This window comes from Sturnira hondurensis, unplaced genomic scaffold (genome assembly GCF_014824575.4).
Source record: "Sturnira hondurensis isolate 20B ecotype Veracruz unplaced genomic scaffold, ASM1482457v3 Scaffold0006496, whole genome shotgun sequence".
NCBI lineage: Eukaryota > Metazoa > Chordata > Mammalia > Chiroptera > Phyllostomidae > Sturnira > Sturnira hondurensis.
In genome coordinates, this window is record NW_028079127.1 from 13,208,659 (window position 1) to 13,233,205 (window position 24,547).

At 57.6% G+C, this 24,547-nt stretch overlaps 1 protein-coding gene across 1 annotated transcript in view; it reads left to right on the forward strand.

Moving 5' to 3' along the window:
• The window catches only part of DPP6 (dipeptidyl peptidase like 6), a 190,076-nt gene that overhangs the window by 101,476 nt on the left and 64,053 nt on the right, over nt 1–24,547 (forward strand). The window contains exon 8 of the mRNA XM_037049919.1: nt 18,512–18,632. Within this exon, the coding sequence (XP_036905814.1) occupies nt 18,512–18,632 (121 nt within the window). The remainder of the gene's footprint in view (nt 1–18,511; nt 18,633–24,547) is intronic.

Sequence of the window (24,547 nt, forward strand, 5' to 3'; positions counted from 1 at the left end):
TCCGAGGATTGTTCCTGAAGTGTTTGTTATGCTGTGGAAGATCTCAGATGGAAGCTGTAAGGTTTGCCAGTAACGCCGGTCAGGAAGAGCGGTCTGGGCTGGGCTTCCTGGCCCAACGGTGGGGACTCCTTTCCCTGGCAATTTTGGAGGACAAAGACGCCCCACCCCTGTCCCACCCGGTCCCCAAAGGGGGTTCTGGTCCGTCTGATATCAGAGGGAAGAGGGGGATCTCACTGCTGGTGCCCCTCCCTCTTCCCGCCCCCTCCCCGCGTTACTGTGCCTGGGTTGGTAGACATCCCAGAGAGGGGGAGGAGCCGGCACACCCTATTTAGCTCCCTGGAAACAAGATGCAACCGAGAACTTTGGGCAACATTTCAGCAACCTCTCCATCCATCGTTGGCAAGTGATTCCTCCTGCCTTCCCTTTCCGGGGGACTTCCCGGGCAGGACTCCTCTGTGGCCTGTTGTGGGCCCTCAGTGGGGTTGTAGGGTTACCAACCCTGGGGAGATACAGTGCTTCCCCTTGTTAAACAAGCCTCCCTCATCAGGCTGTCTCTCTGCCCTCGGGCTCCGTGGCGCTGCAGTCCCGGAGGGTTCTTTGTACCTGTGTGACCCCCGGGGACCACGGGGTCTGCAGGTGATCCGGCAGTCCTACGAGTGAGCTGAGGCAATCAGTGAAGGAGATAAAAAAGAAGAACAGACCCAGTTTTATTTATTTCAAACCGCGTTTATTCTTATGTGCGTCACGGCTGCATTCTAGTTCAGCTATTTCCGTTTCTAACGAGCAATCTGCAAATTAGCACATTGATTTTTCTGTTTGTTCTTCAGGGTGGAGACCTAATCACTTATCTGAATGGTTTCAGATTTTAGCCTAATGGCTCCGACGGCGGTAAAGAATTATTACGTTTTACAGGGTCCTCAGCCGGGCCTGGTTGGGAAGTGTCTATAAATCAGTGTGTCCAGGCCACACACTGAGCATGCCAGGTCAGCTCGGCCCCCAGAGGTGCCCACCTGGGCCTCCGGCCCCGGGTGTGTCCTGCGTCCGCCCACGAAGGCGGCACCTGCGGCCCTCGGCGACTCCTTTTCTGAACTCGTTACCACCTCCCCGAGGAAAGCCCCAGTCTCTTGGGTGGCCCGAGTCACCTAGCTGTCGTTCTCGACCCCTCTACCTTCCTCGCCCCCACTGGACACACCGTCTTCAGACCATCAGACTCATCCTCTCCTCTCCACACCGCCCCCCCCCAGCGCCTCCCACCTGGGCTCCTGCTTCATCTCCCTCCCCGAGTCTCCCCAGTGCCGGAATGTTCTCCGTTCTGCCACGGGCGGCTCTTGTCTGTGTTCCTGCGTGCGATCTGCCCCCGGCTGCCCGGCGCTGGGCCGAGTCTGAACTCCTNATGCCAGGTCTGCTCGGCCCCCAGAGGTGCCCACCTGGGCCTCCGGCCCCGGGTGTGTCCTGCGTCTGCCCACGAAGGCGGCACCTGCGGCCCTCGGCGACTCCTTTTCTGAACTCGTCACCACCTCCCCGAGGAAAGCCCCAGTCTCTTGGGTGGCCCGAGTCACCAAGCTGGCGTTCTCGACCCCTCTACCTTCCTCACCCCCACTGGACACACCGTCTTCAGACCATCAGACTCATCCTCTCCTCTCCACACCGCCCCCCCCAGCGCCTCCCACCTGGGCTCCTGCTTCATCTCCCTCCCCGAGTCTCCCCAGTGCCGGAATGTTCTCCGTTCTGCCACGGGCGGCTCTTGTCTGTGTTCCTGCGTGCGATCTGCCCCCGGCTGCCCGGCGCTGGGCCGAGTCTGAACTCCTTAACCCCTCCTCCTGAGGGGCTCTGTCTCCCTGCCGCCTCCCCCTCCCTGGCTGAGGACCCCAACGTCCCCGACCCTCTGCCACCTCAGTGCCTTTGTATTCTCCCTCCCTCCATCCAGAAGACACTCGGTACCCCCCAGACCCCAACCCCAACCTCCTTCGCCTGGTGGAAGCCTCCCTTCCCTCCCTCCCTACCCCCGTAGAGCCTCACCCTGCATCCCGGACCCGGTGGGCCAGCCCTGGGGGTCCTCTGTGCCCACAGCGACAACCTGTGCACTCACTTGTCTTCCCCGGAAGACCGGCATCTCCTGAGAGCCTCAGGGTCACTCACATATTCCCAGCCCTGTAGTGCGGCCTTGACCTTCAGGGAGCACAGAGCAAGTACCAGCGGCTACATGAGGGGCTGGTTTATGGCAAATCACGGACCCGCTGCGAAAATCCGTCACCTTTTCAAACAGAGGTGTGAACCCCAGGTCCCACACTTTGCTGTGTTCCCACCTATCGCGGAAGCCTGCTGGCGTGCCGCTCGCTCCCACGGCTTGTGCCCGTCTTCCCTTAAATCTCACCCTTGCGGACACCGAGTGAGTCAGGGCCACCTGTCACATGCTGTTGGAGCCCAGGCAGGGTGCGATTCCCGGAAACTTCCAGATTTAAAAAAATTACTGTCTCATGTGCCTGCATGTCCTCGATTAGCCTAATTTTCTCCACAGCCCCCAGCGCACATTCCTTCAAACTCACTGAGAGATGTGAACGATTCAGGACCCGCGAGTCACCAACGTGCCCACTGAAGTCACTGCTCTTTCCTACAAATCTGAACCCCCCGGGACAAGCTTTGGGTGGGCCTGCTTAGCGAGCCTGTCCTTTAAATGTCTTAGGTCTCTGTGTGATGACATCAGCTGACCCCAAAACATTCCCACCGAAAAGCATCGTAAGAGCATAAATAACCCTCCAGGGGGGGGTTATCTGTCAACCCCTTCCCTCCAGGAACCCTACCAGGACGCTGGCCCAGGGTTCCACAGGCGGTCGCAGGTTTAGTGACAGGGGTTCCAGCGGTGGGTGAGAGTTCAGTGGAACACAGTGCGAACTCGGTGACACCAGCTTGTGTGAGGACCACAGCCTGGGCCCCGCAGCAGCAGCGGGTCTGTGACTTGNACCCCAAAACATTCCCACCGAAAAGCATCGTAAGAGCATAAATAACCCTCCGGGGGGGGTTATCTGTCAACCCCTTCCCCCCAGGAACCCTACCAGGACGCTGGCCCAGGGTTCCACAGGCGGTCGCAGGTTTAGTGACAGGGGTTCCAGCGGTGGGTGAGAGTTCAGTGGAACACAGTGCGAACTCGGTGACACCAGCTTGTGTGAGGACCACAGCCTGGGCCCCGCAGCAGCAGCGGGTCTGTGACTTGGGCGCCCGTGTACGTCACCCCGCAGGGGCAGCCAGAGTGGAGCGGGTGGGCTGGGTGGCCTGCGTGATTCACTTCCAAGCCTCGTGCTCACAGCTCCAGCTTCACACCGCAAAGGAGCTGACATATCGTGCTTTCAGTCACCAGGCCTGTGACCAAGGACTGCGTGACGTGCAAAGTTGCCCGTCACTAGGACACTTCCAGTGAAAGTGTCACATCCCAAAGGCAGTTGTGCCCCGAGGGGCCCACAGGAGAGACTGCGCAGCAACTAGCAGCCAGGTCCTGGCCGGTCGGTTCCATTCAAAGTCAAGTTCAGGATGTGCCTTGGCCAGGTGGCTCCGTTGGTTGGAGCCCCGTCCCGTGCACCAGCAGAGTGCAGGTTCGATTCCCAGTCAGCGCACATGCCTAGGTTGCAGGTTCAAGCCCTGGTCGGGGTGTGTGTGGGAGGCAACCAATCAACGCTTCTCTCCCACATCCACGTTTCTCTGTCTCTCAGATCAATCAACGTGTCCTTGGGTGAGAATTTAAACAGAAAAAGATTAAGATGTTACGAAGTTGTTTATCTTCTCCTCCTCCTAGCCCTGGGGGAGGAGCCGCTGCCTACACGGATAGATGTCGAGTGCAATATTAATCGCTCTTGTGTGATTTCCTCCCATCGCACCTGTGAATAATGGACAGACAGCCCGAACCGACAGGCACTGGCAGAGTTCGGACCGTGAGGCGTCCCTGTGTGGCCACCTCAGCTGGGACAGCACAGCGACAACAAAGCGGCCCTTTGTTCAAGGGTCCCCATGCGCCGTCCCCAAGCCCACGCGAGGCGTTTCACATGTACTGTCTGTCTTTGTCCTCCACGTCTCCACTCAGCAGTGAGCACCCGGGAGGTCAGACCGTGCCAACAATCCGCCCGCGAACAGGCACCAGACACGGCGTCGGTGCCGGCCACCCACGTCTGAGCCCAGCCCTGGCCGAGACGCTGAAGGACCAGCTCAGGGGTGACGAGTTCATGTCTGTGGAGGGTCTTTGAAAATTTTCTGCAATGCCCGGCAAATGTAACTGGCCATTTTACTCTCATGAATGATGGTGTTTTCGTTCAAGGCCACTGGGAAGGGCCTTTTTTTCCCCTGCAGCATCTAGAAACTTTATCAGGAAAGATCTCCAGGGATAATTAATGTAACTCCCTTATCTCCCCCCTCCTGGCAGCCCAAAAGGAAGGGAGGCGCTGACCTCCCTGTGATATTTCCATCTGAATTCTCTGCAGGTTCCTTAAATGAACTTCAGATAACACACTACACCCCCTGATGGGGAAAAATGCTCCACTCTGCAGGGTTGGTGGGGGCTGGGGGGCTTGAGTCCTGCAAGACAGCACCTCCCCACTTCCCCAGGGCGTGACCTAAGCATTTCTTTTAGCTTCCTCCATGTACCTGTCTTTTGTTTTGAATGTACATTATATGATCCGAAATGCTAAGATAATATACAGGGTTCAGCACAAATAATGCCCCCCTTTTAAAATTTGTTTTAAGATTTTATTTATTTATTTTTAGAGAAAGGGGAAGGGAAGGAGAAATAGAGGGAAGGAAACATCAGTGTGTGGTTGCCTCTCTTGCGCCCCCTACTGGGGACCTGGCCCAGAACCCAAGCACATGCCCTGACTGGGAATCGAACTGGTGACCCTTTGCTTCACAGGCCTGTGCCCAATCCACTGAGCCACACCAGCAGGGGTGTATTTTCTTTATACACACACATTTTGCTGCATTTTAAAGACTAACGTGTGTTAGGATTTTTGCATCCATGTTCATGAGTAAAACCGGTCTACTCATGTGACAACTCACATTGTTGAATCACTTTCTCAAAATGTCACCTGCGTGGGAACACACCTGACACTCGGTACCCATCTGTATGCCTCAGAGAACCTTCAGCAGTTCTACAAACCCGCCGAGGGAGAAGCAGCTCCACCCACGTGCCGTGCTGGGCGGCGTGGACACCGTGACGGTCGCCTCTCGTCCAGGGCACCGAGGACACCGAGGACACGGCCGCCTGTGCCAAGGGGCTGACTCCATCGCCTGTGAGGTCTCATTACATGACCTCCTGAGAAACCCTCCGTGGAGTAACGCAGACGCCTGGTCTTATTCTCGCTCTGCTGGGCCGGAGAGTGCTCTCGCCACTGTCAAACTCACGATCTTGTCTCACTGGCCCGCAGACACCTGTGTGGGGCCTCCCAGCACCAAGGGCCTGGTCCACACAAACCCGGGCACTAACATTGGGTGACAGGGGCTGGGTCACGAGATAGTCACCCAGGTGGTGTAGAATCTGCCGTGTTCACTGCGTTCGGACTTCCGTCAAAGCGAACGCCTGAGCCCTGGCCGGGTGGCTCCGTTGGTTGGAGCACCGTTCTGTACACCAACAAGTTACGGGTTCGATCCCCAGTCTGGGCGCCTAGGAGAAGCAACCGATGGATGCTTCTGTCTTCCATCAATGTTTCTCTCGTGTGATTCTGGAGTTCTTCCCCAGAATGGGGCCATCAGTACAGCTTTGAGGCACAGGTGATAAACCCATAAACAGACAAGTCCCACCTGCCCTGAGCGAATTCACGCAACACTGGCCTTGCGGGTGTCACAGGTTTTCACCCTGACTCTCGGGAACTGCTTTCTGCCAGGAACAGAAGACAAAGGTGGAGGCCGTGTGAGGGGCCAAGGAGCTATCACGACCCCCATGCAGAACCAGCCCACCCTCTGGGAAGGTGGGAAGTGGTCCTGCCAGCTGGGACTAGTTACCTCTGACCGTCCCCACCCTATCGGGAGGAGCGCAGGAGGCAGACTGGTCTTCCTCCCCGCCCATCNACACAGACGCCTGGTCTTATTCTCGCTCTGCTGGGCCGGAGAGTGCTCTCGCCACTGTCAAACTCACGATCTTGTCTCACTGGCCCGCAGACACCTGCGTGGGGCCTCCCAGCACCAAGGGCCTGGTCCACACAAACCCGGGCACTAACATTGGGTGACAGGGGCTGGGTCATGAGATAGTCACCCAGGTGGTGTAGAATCTGCCGTGTTCACTGCGTTCGGACTTCCGTCAAAGCGAACGCCTGAGCCCTGGCCGGGTGGCTCCGTTGGTTGGAGCACCGTTCTATACACCAACAAGTTACGGGTTCGAGTCCCAGTCAGGGCACACGCCGAGGGTGCAGGTTCGATCCCCAGTCTGGGCGCCTAGGAGAAGCAACCGATGGATGCTTCTGTCTTCCATCAATGTTTCTCTCGTGTGATTCTGGAGTTCTTCCCCAGAATGGGGCCATCAGTACAGCTTTGAGGCACAGGTGATAAACCCATAAACAGACAAGTCCCACCTGCCCTGAGCGAATTCACGCAACACTGGCCTTGCGGGTGTCACAGGTTTTCACCCTGACTCTCGGGAACTGCTTTCTGCCAGGAACAGAAGACAAAGGTGGAGGCCGTGTGAGGGGCCAAGGAGCTATCACGACCCCCATGCAGAACCAGCCCACCCTCTGGGAAGGTGGGAAGTGGTCCTGCCAGCTGGGACTAGTTACCTCTGACCGTCCCCACCCTATCGGGAGGAGCGCAGGAGGCAGACTGGTCTTCCTCCCCGCCCATCTCCCCGCAGAAAGCCCTGTGCCCATTTCTCTCCCGTGGCTGCCTCTGGGGTCCTTTCGCCCTGGTTTGCACACAGGGACAGTGTGGAGGACAGAAAAACAACGCTGGTCTCCTCTTCTCTGATCTCTTCCCCATTGTGAGGGTCATCTTAAGCCCAGTTCACTCAACAGCACTTGCACGCCTTCCGTTCGCTGGCCACCGCTGCCTTAACCCGTGTCCCGTGTAGGGGAAAATAAAAATTAAAAAGGCAGTTTGCGGCCACTACTAACCCCCGAATGGTGTAAACAGAGGGATGTCATTTGTCCCCGAAGACCATCGATACACTGGAGCCCTGCGAAAAGAATAATGGAGAGAGAGACCGTGGGGGGTCTCCGTAGGTGGTCCGAGCAGAGGGCAATTGAAGTGCACAGTCACGAAGCTGCTCCCGTGCTCAGCTCTCCTTCAAACGCAGGCGTCCAGTCCGGGAGACCGTCTGATGGCTCCTAACCCTGCCCCTCTCCCTCCGCGACGACGCGAAGGAGCGCACGCCTCAGGCCAGAAAGGCCAGCGGCAGGCCCGGCAGAATCACCGACAGTGGTGCTTTTCCCAGCGGCCAGCTCTGTGCCTGCTGCCCTGTCCTGGCCACTTCAACGAGCGACACCAACGTCCCTCATCAGTGACAGCTGGTTACGTGCAAAGGGGTAATTTTTATGTAAAAGTATCCTTGCCCAAGGATATGTGTGTTGATTGGAGAGAGAGAGAGAGAGGAAGGGAGAGAGGATGAGAGAGAGAGACATCAATTGGCCGGTTGCCTCACCAATGCACCCCAACAGGGGAATGATCCCAGAAGCTTGGTGCACAGGACGCTGCTCCAACCAGCTGAGCCACCTGGCCAGAGCAAAAGGGAACTGTTTGGGGTTTGGTTTGGTTTGGTTTTTTTAGTAAAACAGAAGGAGCAGTGATTCTGTAGCTCCGTAGCCAATCCTGCAGGCGGTTGTGGCTGGCCGCCCTCTCCCGCCCGGGGAGAACCCACCCCAGTGGGCACCCCCGGCCTGCGCCTCTCAGGACCACACACACTAGGGAGGCCTGAGCCTCGGTTCCCCCCTCTGCACGTGGAGTGACGGGGCCTCGGGGACGCCGCAGAGGTGCCTGAAACAGCGACCCGCCGGGCAGCCGGCCGGCTCTCCTTCATGCCATCAGGACTGGTGCCCGTCCTTGGCCGGCGACGCGGAAGGAGAAAGCTAATAATATCTTGAGTCTGGGCCAAGATGTCATACTTTCTGCTCACACGGTGAGAAAAATTACAAAACGGAAAACCATGGGTGTTTGGAACCAGACAACCCCCGTAGCTTTTCTGACCTTGAACCTTCTGAGTCAACATCCCCACATCCATAACACGGGCATGAATAAGAGACCCATTCTGCGTGCTGGTTGGAGGACTCTGAGGAGATAGATGTAATCAAACCACGTTGGAGTGACCGCGGAAGAATAACTCGGGGAGGTCAGCAGGGGGACCTCCACAGTTTCCCTGCCTCCTCCTTTTCTTGTAGGTTTTGCCCCCCTGGGCGGAACACATTGTCTGTGTCTGGGGAGAAGTCACTTAGTAACAGTGTGGGGGGAAGAAGGCCCAAGACCCTTTGGGGGCTTTGGGAATTAGGGTTTTCCGATCATGGCTCCTGTGATGTCAGGAGGAGCGGCAGGTTCTAAGGAGGCCGGCTCGCCTGTGGATTCGGGGTTCGTTTGGGGTTCATGAGCCGAAAGCTCATGAACTCGCCCTGCTTTTCTCCTTCTCTCAGGTGGGGTGGCACTTTCCTTCGAGAATTCTTCCCTCTCCTCCTTGTTTTCCCACTCACGGCTACAGCCTAGCGCTCAGGAGGTCTCTTTTCAGGATTCAAGGAGGTAACTTGGCTCCTAAGGGGAGTTGGGGAAGGCAATCTCTGCTCCGTGGAGTGTGAACTATAGTCCAGCCGTTAGGGATGTGGCCAGTCCCCGAGGCAAGGAGTGCCCAGGGCCTGGAAGGAAGGCCCCCCCCGCCACCTGCGGTCCCTTCCCTGGCGTTCCTCCAAGTCACATTTCCATGACACAAGGTGACCTTACGCAGCTTGAAGTCTCCTGACATGATGAGGCGTTCGCGCCTTTGCCCTCTTAATTAACGCTTTGAGTTTGCTGAAATTGTGGAGGGCCCTGATTTTTCAGAAGTGCTAATTACCGAGCGCAACAGAAGGTTTGGCTGCATATTAAACTGTTCCATCCCATGCTCCCTGCCGAGCCCAGAGATGTCCTCGCGTGGCCCAGCCAGCCGGGCAGATGGGGGGAGGCGCCTGCCCGGTGTGGCTCACAGAGTCAGGCACGCGGTCGGAGAGCGTGCGGGCGGTGCCGGGGCTGCAGGGCTGGACCCCGGGGCCCACGGCCCGAGCCGCCCCATGGGGCAGGTCACTCGCCTCCTCTGCGCCTCGGCGTCCTCTGACCTGGGGTGGGAGCGGTGCCCACGGCAGGCTCGCCGGTGTACCGACGTGGTGTTTCCAAGGCCGTGTTGGGAGCGGTGCCCATGGCAGGCTGGCCAGTGTACCGACGTGGTGTTTCCAAGGCCGTGTTGACATCATTGAATGACAGAACGGCGACTATGCCCTGGTGGAAGCAGACAGGATATGCACCGTGAAGATCGTGGAGGAAGAGGGGGGCTGGGGCCCGGGGTGTGCATCCGTGGGGCCGGGCAGCAGCGACTCTGGTTTCATCTCAGACGTGGGGGACACGGCAGGGAGAGGGGGCCTGGGCAGGCCTGAGCCCCACAGCGGGGTGCCGCCCTCGGGGCCCACGGGGAAAACCGGATACCGGGTCCCAGAAGGCTCCTGACACTCTTGTCACTGAGCCTCATGAAGCGGGAGTCGGCGTGGGTGGCCCCTGAAGGCTCTGGTGACCACATTTAGGGACGAAAGGGAATGGGACTGGATGTGGGATGCCTGTCCGCCGTGAACTGAGCTCTTCCCAAGTTCATCGCCCAGGCCACACTGGGTCCCCGAGGGACGAGGGCGTCGGTGTCGGGAATGCCCTGTGGGCTGCTCAGGGTGGAGAGTCAGGTCCCAGCTGCCTGAGCGCTGAGCTGCCTCCCTGGGGGGTTCAAGTGACCCGGTACATCAGGACATGCAACTGGCAGCGGCCAGGGCTGTGCCGAGGGCCAAGGCCAGACTGCGCGTCCCCGGCCGGCCCAGCACCACGTGGAGGGCACGGCTGCCCACTCAGGTGCCCTCACTTCTCACTGGGTCCCTCCAGCCCCCGCCCTGGGATGGAGGTCGGCACCCTCGGTCCATGGACTTCCTCCAGCAGCGGGGACCCTGGGCCGGGCCGGGGCCCTTCCCCGTTGAGGACACCTCAGCGCCCCAGGGCTGGGTGCGCCTGAATCTTCTCCGCATCGAGGGACCGTGGGTTGTTGCTTTGGGGAGGAGCTACCGTGGACCTAGGAACCCGTTTGCAGACAGAGGCTGTAATGGAGAGACGACAAAGTCACTAATCACAAAAGGGGGCGTGTCCAAGTCAGACGCCCCTCCGGGGCTCCCGGGTTGGGACCCACACCTCCTGTGGCAGTGCCCCGTGGCTCCGTGGCCACTGGTCTCCTGTGGTCCTCACCGGCTTCCAGTCCCCTCCCACACCCCGTGGCACCCCACTGGGTAGGACAGAGGCGTGCTCAGCACATCACCCCCAAATTTCCCAATTCCAGCACCAGGCTCACTTCAGATTTCTTTTTATTTTTGATTCGTTTCTCCATTATACAAACACTACAGAACATAGAAAGTAAAAAATACAGATCATAGGGAAGGACACTTCTTAGGATAGTACCAGCACACCCCGTGTGTGTAGACGGTTATGACTGGTATTCTAGTTTGCCCTCTTTATAGCTTTAATAATCGGTTTCGTATCCCAACCTCCCTGCTTACTGATACAATTAGCATTTCAGGCAATTAAATTCTTGTCGTTCGTGTGCCTTTTCAATGGCTATATAACATTTCGTTGACTGAATTCACAAAAATTTAACTTACCATCTTCCCGTCACTCTGCACGATTTGTAATTTTCCAGCCTTGGCCCCAAGCTGTTCCGTATGTGGAAGTGTTCAGAAAATGTGGACACTTGCTCGGTTCTCTCCGTGCACCTGTGCAAACGGCTGTCCGGCCGCAACCACTCCTTCTTACGGCTTCCTCCCCAGCGCCGGGCTTAATCAGTTAAAAATACATACATTTCTGATGCTGTGATTAAAATTTTTTTTTGCCAGTATAATTCAATTGCCTCGTTACTTAAATCAGCATCAATGTAATTACATCCCACGGTTGATTACATTAACATGTATTTAATAATACATCTATTCTCTTCCGTGAATTAAATAAGGCCCATGGTATGTTTCTCGTGAATTGCCTGGTTTTGTTCTTGGTCCGCTGACCTCGTACTGGCTTGGTGTGGAGATCACAGACAAGGGCAGGCCACGGGGGGCAGGGGGCGGGGTGGGAGTAACCTTGCGGCGTCACGGTCTAGCCTGCACACAAGTGCCAAGGCCTCAGGACACACGGGCCAAAGGTCACAGACCTCTAAGCTGGACGCCCCCTCTATCTCCCTGCTCACGCTCTGGTGAGGTGCTAATGAGCAGCCAGCTCCAGAAATAAAGACCCCAAGGAGTCGGACGCTTCAAAGACCCGGAATAACCTACAGGCCAGGTAATGAGCCCCCAGTGGCTGGACAGAAGGGGGATGTTCAACCTGTCACCTTGGAGATTGTGGACGGGGTCCGAGACCCAGCATCTGAGACCCGTCCCCCCAAAATGTCCCAGGCCAGGCGCCTGCATGGGATGAGTTGGCATGGTCCCGAAAGGGCATCCCTGGCTTTAACAAACCCCGGACCGAGCACCACGATATGTCAAATACTGGGCAAAACTTTGGAGAGGCACGCAGGGAAACCCGTCACTGGGAGCGAGTCTGCCTCCGGGGCCGGTGGCCCGAAGCCATTCCAGTTTGGACCTCCTGCGGCAATGCCCAGAAACTTCTGCAACAGGTCAGCGGAGAACCGGACTTTCCTGTCACCACAGGGAGATGCTGGGAAGACCGCTCACCACAGCGGGAAGGGGTGTGTGGGCTCAGGGCGGACTCAGGACGCACGGTGTCTACAGGGCAGTGACTGTTCTGACGGCCTCCGCACTTTCAGGGAGGTTTCAGGTCCCAATCCGTGCGTTTTGTTCAGACCGACCCTCCCTCCTGTAAAGGCCCAGCTGCATCTGTTCCAACCGGTCAACCCTCCCAATGCCGTTCTGTGCCGTGCATTCCGTAAACCTCTGTATGCGTCAGACTCGCATGGAGGCCCCGCGTGCGCCCAGCCTGGTGTGGGGCCTGAGGAATCACGTCTCTCTCTACTTCCTGGGGCTGCAACGGCTGCGGGGCTGGCCTTCGTTGGAGAGTCACTGTCCCCATGGGATAAGCCACACAGTGTGTCCCCCACCTCCCAGCTGCTCTGGGACTTTAGGTCAAGGCTTAGCTTTTCCGAGCCTGCGTTACATTTTGATAAAACAGAGATAACACCTCCCTCTTCACGGAGTCAGGGACAGTGAGGGGCCACAGGCCATGGGGTCCAGGTCAATCCCAGCTCTAGAACTCTCGAGGTGACTCATCATAGCAAGCGTGACCTTTCCGAGCCCTGGTTTTCCCACCACTGGAATGCGATAACAACTCCTAGTCACACGCACCCCTGCGGGCTCAGGAAATCAGCATTCAGAAGGTGCCCAGCCCCGGCTGGTGTGGCTCAGTGGACTGAGTGCCAGCCTGTGAACCAAAGGATCACAGGTTCGATTCCTGGTCAGGGCACAGGCCTGGGTTGTGGGCCAGGTCCCCAGTAGGTGGCGCTCAAGAGGCAACCACACATTGATGTTTCTCTCCCTCTCTGTCTCCCTCCCTCCCTTCCTCTCTCTAAAAATAAATAAATAAAACCTTTATTTAAAAAAGAAAGAAAGAAATAGAAAGTACCTGGAACAGCCTTCAGCAAACATCAAATACCATTTGAGTAGGAACCAGCGACAGGAACATACAAAGCATCTATCCATGCGTGGCAAGCTAGTGTGCCCTCAACAGGCCGTCTTTATTTTTGCAACCGTGGGTGTGAGTGCGCCAACCAACCAAGGTTCACAGCGCTTGTCTGCAAGGCTCCCACAGGGCAGAGAGAGGAACACAAGGGCCAGTCTCCGCTTTCTAGGGGACTGTCACTCTGGGGGTGGAGGGGGACAGCAGACAGAGAGAGTTCTTATTCAGGTCCTTCACTTGTTGCTGTCACTGTCTTTTTCATCGCACTGATGGCGGCAATGTTGGCTGATCAAGCCACACAGGTTCCCCGTGTAGAATTCTACTGCACAGTGAACGTGAACCAGGGTGTCCACTTGTAGGACCGTCCTGGGCAGATGTCAGAGGTGCCGGCCAGGCTCGCTGTGCAAAGATACACGGAGGAGCCTTTTATGGCCGCAGCAGCAGAAAGGGTTCTGTTTCAAAGCAGGAGAGGTGTAAATAAATAAGCTCTGTTCTCCCTCCTGGAAGGCGTGTCTCAGACGCATGGAAAAGCATTTCTGATGGGCACTTTGAAACTCTGCAAAATTGTATCAGTCCAATGGCCCTAGTTTGTTAAAAACTAGATTTTATACCTAACCATGCAAGCACCCACACGCACCTGGAAGGAAATAACATGCAACGAAGTTTATTTTATTAGTTGCATTTTGTGCATTGTGTGGTCTGTAGGGTTGTGGCATTTTTTTTAAATCCTCGTCTGAGGATACATTTATTGGTTTTAGGAAGAGAGAGAGAGAGAGCTTGATAGTGAGAAAGAAACATCCACAGGCTGCCTCCTGCATGAGCTCTGACTGGGGATCGAACTCACAGCCTTTTGGTGCACAGGATGATGCTCCAACCCACTGACCCACCCGGCCAGGGCAGGTGGTGGCATTTTTACTTTTTCCATTGCTACTCCGTAGCGATGGCAATGACACAGGGTCAGAGCAAGGCGCCTCCTGCCCCCCTGTCCCCAACTCAGAGCCAGCCGAACAGCGTGCATGATCCCAGGCCACCCCTTTGTCTTTCCCGCACCGGAAGTTTTCCCTGTGTCCTCTCCTTGGTGTGAGTGTGTATCTCTTTCCAGAGTTACTCTGTAGCCACTTCACTCCAGTGAGATTCAGGACTCCCACCGTCGTCATCATCCGTCAGCACCTGGCTTCTTGACCCGCCTCCTAAAAGATACGTTGACCAGGTTGCAAAATTCAGCGGCAGAATTTCCGTGTTCTGCAGATGTTCTGTCCATGCGTTAGCTCCGTGTACCAGGCGCGTCCAACCACGTGCCTCCTGGGATGGCTGGGAAGGTGGCCCAACACAAGACCGTAAATTTACCTAAGACATGATGAGATTGTTTGGGGATTACATGTCGCAATGTATTGAATATGTAGCTGAAGACAATTTTTTTTCCGGTGTGGCCCAGAGACACCCAAAGTTTGGACCCCCCAGATAACCTTTCCTATAGGATTAGAACAGCCTAGAACAAGTGAGCTCCAGTTTGCTTGAGGAATGCACGACTTCTTCTGACGACCAAGGGACCTCTGGTCACAGACGGGCTCCGCTACCACCCTCCAAGACATTCTAGGTTCCACCCTTTCAATTAAATTGTGCGCAACATGTAACAAGATGTTTTATTCTTACCCGCTACAAAGTGTTAGTCCAATCGTGCCTGGTCAGGACATGGGTCATTCCACAAAAGAAGCAGAAAAAGAGGGAAAAGTGATAGGAACTGGTCCCTGCCACCCAGCTGTGTCTTCCAGCTCAGGAGACGCCAGGGACCCGGCACAGCGTGATAATGGAAGCATCTGTTTTCTCCTCAAAAGCCACATGTTGGGTCCACGGTGGATGCTCCGTTTCCGCTTCGGGTCCCACGGTTCTTCTTTTGAAGACAAATGTGTTACCAGCACCAATGCGCAGAAGGTCATTTCCTGATCTAAATATTCATGAGACATTTGGATGCCAGGACGCCGAGCTCCCCCAGGGGTTTCCCTTTTGGCCTTGATTTTCCAGAACGAGAAGCAGAGTTGTCCCCCACGACGGTAATTGTCCCCTCTCTGGTTCCTGAGAAGAGGGGATCTGGCTTTGCCGGGTGTGCCTCTCGGGGCCTCGTTGTGACCGCCTGTGAGCACACGGCTGTGTTCTGTCTCTGCTTTGAATCGGTCCTAGAAGTACTGGGGGCGTAAATGAGCACGCAGTTCACACACGCGCGGGTCAGGGGGCCACAGGCATTGATTCCCACTGAGTTGGTTGAACTTGTACTGACTTCTCAGATTCCCAGAAGAGTCGAAGAAAGCCTGCATCGGTCCCACCCCCGCTACCTAACATATGACACATCGGTACGGTTCTCCATCCCACTGAGGGGAGGGGAGCGACACTAATAAACAAACATAAAACATCAAGGGAGACGGCTGTGCGGAATGGTGTAGATGTCACCCAACCCCCCTTTCCGCAAGTACACAGATGATCCTGGGCAAGAAGAGCAGGCGTCGGCATCCAGGAGCTGAGGCGGTACTGGGCCCTCGGCCAGCAAGCCGTCCGCGTGGTGCGCGCCATCCCGGTGAACACGCCCGGAGAGCGGCCCCGGAATAAAGACCAAGATTGAAAACGACCTTTTCCTTAATTAGACAATTAACCCAGAAAAATCTATTTCACCGCAAGTTCGCGTTTCTCCAAAGGATTCCAATTAGTTGAACTTTCACAGAATGTACTACACCCATGACTGTATGACCACATTGAGGCGAAACGCTCACAGAACAATCCAACTAATGAAAACGGGACGTGTTTCGTAAAAACGGTGAAGTAGACATCGCCGCGTGAAATCTCCGCCTGGAATCGGCGTGTGGCTCCGGCCGGGGGACGCGCTGACATTGATCTCAGCGTGTGCTGTCCCGACCCTCCTACGGCAAAGAGATGAGACAGAATCGCCCCATCGGGAAGTGAGAGACAGAGCTGGTCTCGGTGAATCAAGAACAAGTGAAGGCAGCCAGAGAAAGACAAGTTCCATGTGATGTCACTCAAGTGGAATCTTGTGAAGGAAAGGAACCGAGAAACAAGACAGAAACAGCCCCACAGAGCCGGAGAACAGACGGACAGCTGTCAGAGGCGCAGGGGCCCGGGCCGGGTGAGTGAGGTGAAGGGATTAAGCAAACACACATAACTCATGGACACAGACAACAGTGTGGTGATGACCGGAGGGCAGGGGGCCGGGGGACAAGTGGTGATGGAAGGAGACGTGACTTGGGGCCGCGAACACACAGGACAATGTGCCGATGACGGGTGATGGGACGGTGCACCTGAAACCTGCATGACTTTATTGACCACGGCCACCCAACGAACTCAAGAGGAAAAGGAGTTCATGATCACGGAGGAGCCGCCGCCCTCACATTCCAGGCCAGCGGGAGAAGGGACGGGCTGGTGCGTGGTCTCATCCAGATGTCCCCTGCCACACCTGCAGGACGTCACCAGGCTGCTGCAGGAACCGGATGCTGCACGCACAACCGTGGATCACACCCAGCCACTCGCCCCAATGTGCCAGCCCGCCAAGGCCCCGCCCCTCCGGGACTTCTTCCCTCCGGTGCTTGGCGTTGCCTGACCACAGGACACAATAGCTTCCAGCATCTTCTACTCAGATCGAAGGGGAGTCCAACACTGCTTCAAAGCAAGCGCAGTCCTTCCAGGGCTCCGCCTTCCGGGTCCTTCCATTAGAAAGAAAGCCAGGGTGAGGAAGGATTTAACATCTGTCACAGCGCGCTTTACTTTCTCATTAGATTAATTGCTGCCGCCTCATTGGGTTCAAAAATTTATTACAGGCTTAGAGCACATAAAAGAAGTTAAAGTTTGTCATACATCTTACCCTTAGGCAAACTCGTAAGAACAGCTATGGAAGTTAAATTAGGTGCCGTCCTCGAGTCTGGAGGGTTTCCAGCTCACTGGGGGTGAGGCGAACACTTTACGCCCCGGGAGCCCTGAGCAGAAGCCGGGCCCCCGGTGGTCCCTCCGGGCCCATCCTGCCGGCCCAGTGATCTGGGGGAACTGCCTTCTCGGCATCTTCAGTCAGAATTGTCAATAACCCCACCACTTCCCAGGCTGTGCAAATCCCCGCTCTCCGGATGTGCAGAAAGGGGAGCCCTCAGGCACTGGTGGGGGGAAGGCAGACGGGTGCAGACGCTGTGGGAAGCAGTGTGGGGGTACCTCACAAAATTACAGATGGATCTGCTCCGCGACCCAGCAATTCCACTTCTGAGAATCCATCTGAAGAAACCTGAAGGTTTCTTTGAGATAATATACACTCCCCCGACCACGTTCACTGCAGTGCTGTTCACAGCCCGTCGGTAGGCGAGTGGATAAAAAGGCTGTGGCGATCTACACGGTGGAATACTATGCAGCCGTGAAAAGGGGTCTTTTTCCCTTGTGCAACAGCGTGGGCGGACCCGGAGACGACTACGCTGAGTGAGATAAGCCAGTCAGAGGAAGACGAGCACCACATGCTCCCGCGGGCGGTGACCTTCCCGCTGTCCTGGCTGGGGGTCCAGCTGTGCCTCCTGAGGACCGGACGGACACCTGCCGGGCCCTCCCTCTGCAGACTGGCATCTCACCCACCGGCGCCCCTTCCCAAGCCTCTGGCAAGGGCTCCCTGCTGCTGCTGGAGACGGACACTCGCCGCCTTCTGCTCCAGCCCGGCCTTCTCACCCCCATGGATGCAGTCCTGCTTGCGCCCTTCCCTCCAGACCAAAGTCAGCGTGTGGTCGGGAGCCTCCCTCTTCTTCGGGACCCGATTTCCCAGCCCCCCTCTCTGCCCTGCCCCTCATTCTGCTCCCAGCTTCAAATCACTGCCTCAGAACTCTGGCACCTGCCGCAGCGTGGAGGCACCTTGAGGGCATGACGAGAAAGAAGCCCGTCGCAGAAGGACCGAGCGGCGGGATTCCACTTATAGGAGGTCCCTGCCATCGTGACATTTGTAGAGACAGAGAGCCGAGAGACGGTTGCCAGGAGCTGGGGAGGGGAGAGTTTCATGGGGACCGAGTTGCATTTGAGGACAGGGACCAAGGTCTGGAGACGGCGGTGGTGGTGGCCGCGTGCACTTAGAAATGGTTCAGGTGACACGTTTTGCGCACAATGAAACAATCCTTTCTGCGTCCCTGCCTCGGGGAACCCCTGGGCCTGAGCTGGGGAGACCCCATTCCCGGAGCCCCGCCTGTTCCCGCCGGGGCATTCTCCTGTTCGTTTGTTCTATTTGCAAGTAGAACGAAGGCATGTGGCATGTCTCCCCTCCTTTGTCCCTGGGCACAGAGCCGGGGCCTCTAAACACATTGTAATGAATACTGAACGAATACATCTCAGGCTTCCCACTTCCCAGCCCACCACTCTTAACTGCTAAGAGGAACAGGATGGCTGTGATGCTCAGTGCATGTGACTTCGAAGGACTCAAAATCGTCCAGTCCTGGTAACGATGACGCGGGGTGAACGACGTGGAGTTCGACGTGGGGTTCGAGTCCCCCACGGGCCTGAAATGCGGGTCCTGCCTGCCGCGGGTGAGCCCACGGGCTCCCCATACACGCCAAATGCGCAGGGCGCACGCGGCGGGTTTTGGACTTCGAAGCGCTCCCCGTGGGTGGCCGCCTCCTCGGTTAACTCTGCGTGTTTTCTCTTCCCACGCTAGATATTCATCTTTGAAAACAACATCTACTACCGCGCCCACGTCGGGAAGCAGGCCATCCGCGTGGTCTCCACGGGCAAGGAGGGCGTCATCTACAACGGCCTCGGTGACTGGCTGTACGAAGGTGAGCCGCGCTGGGCGCAGGGGGCGGGGCCGCGTGGTCGCCGTGGTCGCCAGCGCCCCTGCTGGGCTGTGATGGGGGGCGGGTCTTTTCCTCTCCCGGCAACATAATCGCTCCAGCTGCGGGAGCCTCAGGGAGCCACAGGCGGGCTGAACGCTCCCCTGGCGGCCAGGAGTGCCGGGCTCTGCAGGGCCAAGCCCTTGCACTCAGGAGCTCCAGGTGCTGTCCTGGGAGGCGCATGGGACCCGCAGGTGACTTGTGGAGACACCACACTATGCCCAGGCTTGTGCCTCTCGAACCAGTAGGTAGAATGCCTCGTTCTGCCTCGAGGCGGGAGGGCGGGAAGGGAAGGGAGAGGTGGAAGCCCCCAGAGGGGCCAGTCCGAGTGAGTCGCTGTCCTGGGTCCTCGCCTTGTTGGACATTTCCTACTCGGTAATGTCCTTTGGCACCAGAGGGCGCCAGCTGTAGGCATTGCTAAGTAATTAGACATCTGAATGAGGCTCTCTGCTCTTAACATTTCTCTTTTAAAAAAAATTTTTTAAAGGTTTTGTTTATTTAATTTTTAGGGGAAGGGAGGGAGAAAGAGAGGGAGAGAAACATCAATGTGTGGTTGACTCTCCAGCGCCCCCTACTGGGGACCTGGACCACAACCCAGGCATGAGCCCTGACTGGGAATCGAACCAGCGACCCTTTGGGTCTCAGGCTGGCGCTCAGTCCAATGAGTGGATGCTCTTAACATTTCTAAGCTGCCTCCACGCTGATGAGACCATCACCACCGCGTAGTGCTGGGTGTTCGGGGCTAGGCTCCATGCTGACACTGGGTTTGGGTTTCTGTCCCCTCATGTAACCGCCTGCCTCAGTCCACGTGCAGCAGGCTGATGCCACAACAGGCCAGGCGGCCTTCCCAACACACATGACTTCTCACAGTCCCGTCGGCCGATAGACCAAGGTCAAGGTGCCGGCCGTTGGGGTCTGGGGAGCGCTCTCTCCCGGCCAGCAGACCTGTGTCTTCGCAGGGCAGGGACAGAGAGAGCCTGCCATGGTCTCATGTGTCCTCCTAGGCCCTCTCATCCCCCCTCCAAAGGCCCCACCCCCAGACACCGGTCCAGCGGGGACTGAGGTTTCAGCGCGGATTCTGGGCGACACCAACCTTCAGTCCCTCCTGCCCTCAGGACACCGTTCTAAGACGTGACTGTCATGCACATGTGCCGGCAGAGGCACCTTGAGGTCGGGTCATCTGTCCAACCCGACTTTTAGTGCCCACGTTCACACAAGTTTAGGGGCCGTGTCCCAGGGACTGGTGTTGGTCAAGTCCAGGACTGTTCCCTTTCCAGGAATCCGGACGTGAACCCATCAGCCTGTGCTCCGTGCCACCGGCCTAAGCCACCTGGGACCTCAGGGTCACCAGACCAGCCTGGGCCGAGGGCTGCCAGGGGGCAACGCTCTGGGCGTTATCAGCCCACAAAGTGTCCTTTGTCCCATGCTGTGTGCCCTGAATTCTGGAACCCTGCAGCACAGGTGCCCTCTGCGGCCCCCAAGCTTTATTTCCCATGGGGGGGGCGCTGAAAACGCGGACATACAAAGTCCCCCAACGGGGCCTCTAGTTTCAATGACCGGGTGGTGGTGGTGCAGGACAGGAGCCCCATCGACCACAGGGCAGCCGGCTCCCTAGAACACCCCCCGAACCCCTTTCCCGCCAGCTCACCCCCACCCACGGCCCCTTCCCTCCAGGGGCTTGTCCTGACCTCCAGGGGTTTGTCTCCTGGCAGACACGCTGGCCCCTTCCAGGCTGTCCCCTCGGGGTGGTCTGCTGAGAGCGCCAAGTTTGTCCCGATGTGGCCGCTGCGGCTCCGCGCGCCCAGGGTTCTGGTTCCAGAGTTGCCTTCTGGGAGGCTCAGCCTTGAGACTTTTAATGCCACCTAGTCCTTGGCCCCTCAGGAGGGTGTCACTGGACCGCTGGAATGAAGGGGACACTGACCGATGTCCACTGCGGCCTCACCGCCCCGTGGGTGGCGGGCCCCAAATGCCCCAGCAATCAGGGGCAGACCCCCCCCCCCCCGAAACACCCCTCAGAGAAAGGGCTGGAAGTCCCAGCTGCGAAATGCTGGCCCAGGCTGGGACTCATCTCCTTGAAAAAACCCATAAGCAGGAGATTTAAAATATCTTTTTTAGTATCTCCCTAATAAAATACAAAGCTTATTGCTTGGCAAGGCGAGTTAAGCTTCAGCTTTAGCAAAAATCCGTTGAAGGGAAATTTCTCTGGGAGGCCTGGACGCAAAATTGCATGGGCGTGAGCGCGGCGCCCCAAATGGTTTACGTCGGTCGCGGCCGGCGCGCCAGCTTCATCGACTTAGTGCGGTTTCCCTGGAAGGCTGCGCGCGCCGCCCGTTCCTGGCTTGCTGTGGTCAGGGCCCTGGGGGACCTTGGTTCCTTCCTCACTGATGGGAAGGCAAACTTTAAAGATTGTCTGTTTCTAGCCTGTGATTTAGGTTCATTTTCAGACACTCCCTTTAAAAAAAGAGGGGGGAAGAAAAAATCTCGAAGGAGGAATAACCTGAATGGGCGTGCGCAGGGCCTGGCTTGTCGGGGGCGGGGGCTCGTTCGGAGCAGAAACTCCACTACAGACACAGGAAACGCCACTGCGGCTGCTCCACGGATTTCTTTTCTGTCCCGAAAAAGATCTTAAATGTACTGGACATCTCGGAAGATGGAGGGCCGAGGGAGAGAAGGCGGTAGGAGGCTTCGGGCTGCCCGAGTTTCCAGCCCGTGACCAGGTTCACACGTAGGACAGTCCCCTCTGGTTACAACTGAGGCCACCAGCGCCGGCGGGAACGCACCCCAGACGCCCGCGGCCCCAGACCACGGGTCTCTGGTCTCCCGAGCTCGTGGCGACCACACGCTGACTTTGTCGGGCAAAATGCTCATCTTGGCTTCCCTCCTCCGGGCAAGCACCATGCCGTTACACAGAACGTTGGTTTTGATACCAGAGTGTACAGACTGCTCACCTGCGCAGTCTGCTGCTGCTTCAAGGTTTTCAAAAATGCAGATGGCACTGGGGGTGGCTGAGGACCCCACTAGGAGTGTGCACATTCGCAGAAGGGGTCGCGCTTTTGCCAGGCTCCTGACCTATCAGACGTGCGGGTAGAAAGGCAGAATTGCCCACGTGTCCACGGAAGGGTCTCGGTTACCGGAGTCACAGAACTGCTTCAGCCTGCGTTCTGTGTCTTCCGGCTGCGGCCCGTGGTCTGCGTTCTCTCCGTGGCTGCCCTCTGTGTGAGGGCTAGAGGGGGAGAGCCCTGAGTTTGGGGCCTACATTTCCTAATAAAGAGACTGCCCTTAATGTTTCCACTGAACTACTTGGCCATTGTACCTCTCTTGCCAGAGCAGTGAAGTGAGGTGCATGATCCAGAATGCATCTCCTTACCCAGGGACGCGTCCTGACAGCCGGAGACTGGTGGGGTCCCTTGAGAAGCACGTCCTTCCCCTCATGTGTCCCCATGTCCCCACCTCCTGAGATGAAGGTGCAGGAGGGTGAGTGGGACCTTGGGGAGGCGTCTGTGGGGCCTGGAGCCCTCGGGGGTGGAGACGGAGGCTTGAAACCTGTCTACTCGGTACCTGGTTCAGCGCGGATGCGACCCCTTCCCACTTGGGCCAGTCCAGAGATGAGAGCCACTTGGAAAGGCGAGGGGACCCGGAGGTGATGCTCCTCTGGGAAGTTGGTGGCGGTGATGGTCCCCCAGGCTCTCTGGTGTCCAGCCGCCCAGGCGGGCAGCGTCTGTGCACAGTGACCAGAGGGCAAGCCCATGAGGACAGACGCATTCTGCTGGGCCCTGGCCGGTCCCCTTGTTCACCGACCCCATCTTCCCAGCATCCCACCCCCCACAATCCTGAGTGCCATCTGCTCCCTGGGGTCCCGGCCCCACACCTCTCTGTCCACTGCCCACCGTCCCCACTGCTGACTGCTGCTATTCCTTTGGGAGCCACCGTGCAGGACGGGGTAAGAACTACAGACCTCGGAGCCAGGTGCTGAGAGCTTGGCTAGCCCAGGGGAAGGCAGGCAGGAAGGAAGGAGCCGGCTTCTTGCCTGAGCGAAGGGGGACCGGTTTCCCTGGAGACTCAGAGGCTCACCCCAGCCTTTGCCTTTCGGCCCCTAAACCTGTTTGCCCCCCTCCTTGGGCCCTCCCCCATTTCCTCATTCTGAAACCCTGGCCTGGAGGAACTAGGTCACTCAGTGTCCCCTCCTTCTTCACTGACCTTTCCGTGTTTAAATGTCAGGGCACTAAACACACAGAGAGACTGCGGGGAGTTGGAATTCACGCTGATGACTCTATAATGGAGTCTTTACTTTCCCTCACATTTACCTAGTAGGTGGGCAGGAGGAAAGGGCTCCAGATGTGCCCCCGGCAGGCGATCTGGGAGGGGCACAGCACGGGGTGTCGCTTCATCTCCTCCCCCACTGAAACACACACACCCAGTGGGGGTGCGTTGGGACTGAGTCAGCCTGGGTGCCGGCCCACCTGCTCTCCGCCCCCTGCCGACACTCTCTGCTGCTCTCTCTTTTACCCCCTTTCCCTGCCTTTCTCCCCCATGGGCATGCTGAGCCCTACTGTGCTGTGGGCTGAGGGCGGCCGGGGAGGTGCAGGGGGTGGGCAGGCAGCTCGGCCCCTTCCTGGCATCAGACACAGTAGCTTGAACTTGGAACCCCGGAGACTCGCCCGGCATTGCTTCTGTGAACAAGGACCGCGAGGGGATGAGGATTCGGGGAGCTAGGTTTCGGGCTCTGGGTTCACTGTGGGGAAGCCTGTCTGGGGGAGGCCAAGGGGACACTGCCAGGTTGGGGTGTCCTGACGGGACTGCTGCGCTGGCCGAGGTCAGACTCGACCACACGAGCGTGCGACTGGGCGCCCAGGTGCATCCCGGAGCCCCAGCGCTGCGCCCGCTGCTCAGCCGTCGAGTCCGACCTCCCCGCGCCCAGGGACCCACCTGAGGCCGAGCGAGGCTGGTCCGCCTGACACACAACCGACTCCCGGCCCGGGAGCTGGCGGTGCCCAAAACAGAGGTGACCTTTCAACTCTTGTCAGGAAATCCCCCTCCCCCCGGCACCCTGTTCTGGCAGGAATGAGTGAGCCTGGCTCTGGTTTTACCAAGAGAATCCCAAAAAGCCGTGTGGGCACCGGAACTGTAAAGCACTGGGGCTTGAAACAGAGGGTCCTGCGAAGGTGCCCAGCCAGGGGGTCACGGGTCACTGCTGGGCAGAAGTGGGCTCTTTCTGGCCCTCAGGACAAGACCACCAGGGCTCCCGGAAACCTCAGGGGTGTCCAGCCTTCTGGCATCCCTGGGTCACACGGGAAGAAGAGGTGTCCTGGGCAACCCATTCAATACATTGCAACGTGTAATCACAAAAAACATCTCATCGTGTTTTGAGTGAATGTACGATGTTCTGTTCAGCTGCATTCACAGCCATCCTGAGCCGCAGGCGGCCGTGGGTGGACACCCACGTATCTGGGTCAACTCCTCTGTTCAGCCCCCGCGTTCTCGTCGGCCCTTTCCTGTGCCTGGCCCAGCCTGTCCGAGTCCCAGTCCCCCCTCCCTTTCTCCCGTCATAGAGTTTCTGCTCCCCCACAACCCGGCGGGTGTCCCCAGATCCCTGGGCCCACACCTCCAGACAAACAGCAGACGTCGGAGGGATTTGCACGGGACAGAATCGGCCCCATAAGAAAGAAAACCCAAGACGTGGTCGTGACCCATGCAGCCCTCCTTCCTTCAGCGATGATATTCAAGTCCCTGCTGAGGGCCCTGCATCCACCCCTCACCCTGAGAACACAACAAGGCGCCCAGGCAAGGGGAGGGAGGCAGGAGGTGGACCCTCCCCCAGGAGCACACCCACTGGGAGCCGAGACTCGGAGAGAAGCAAGTCT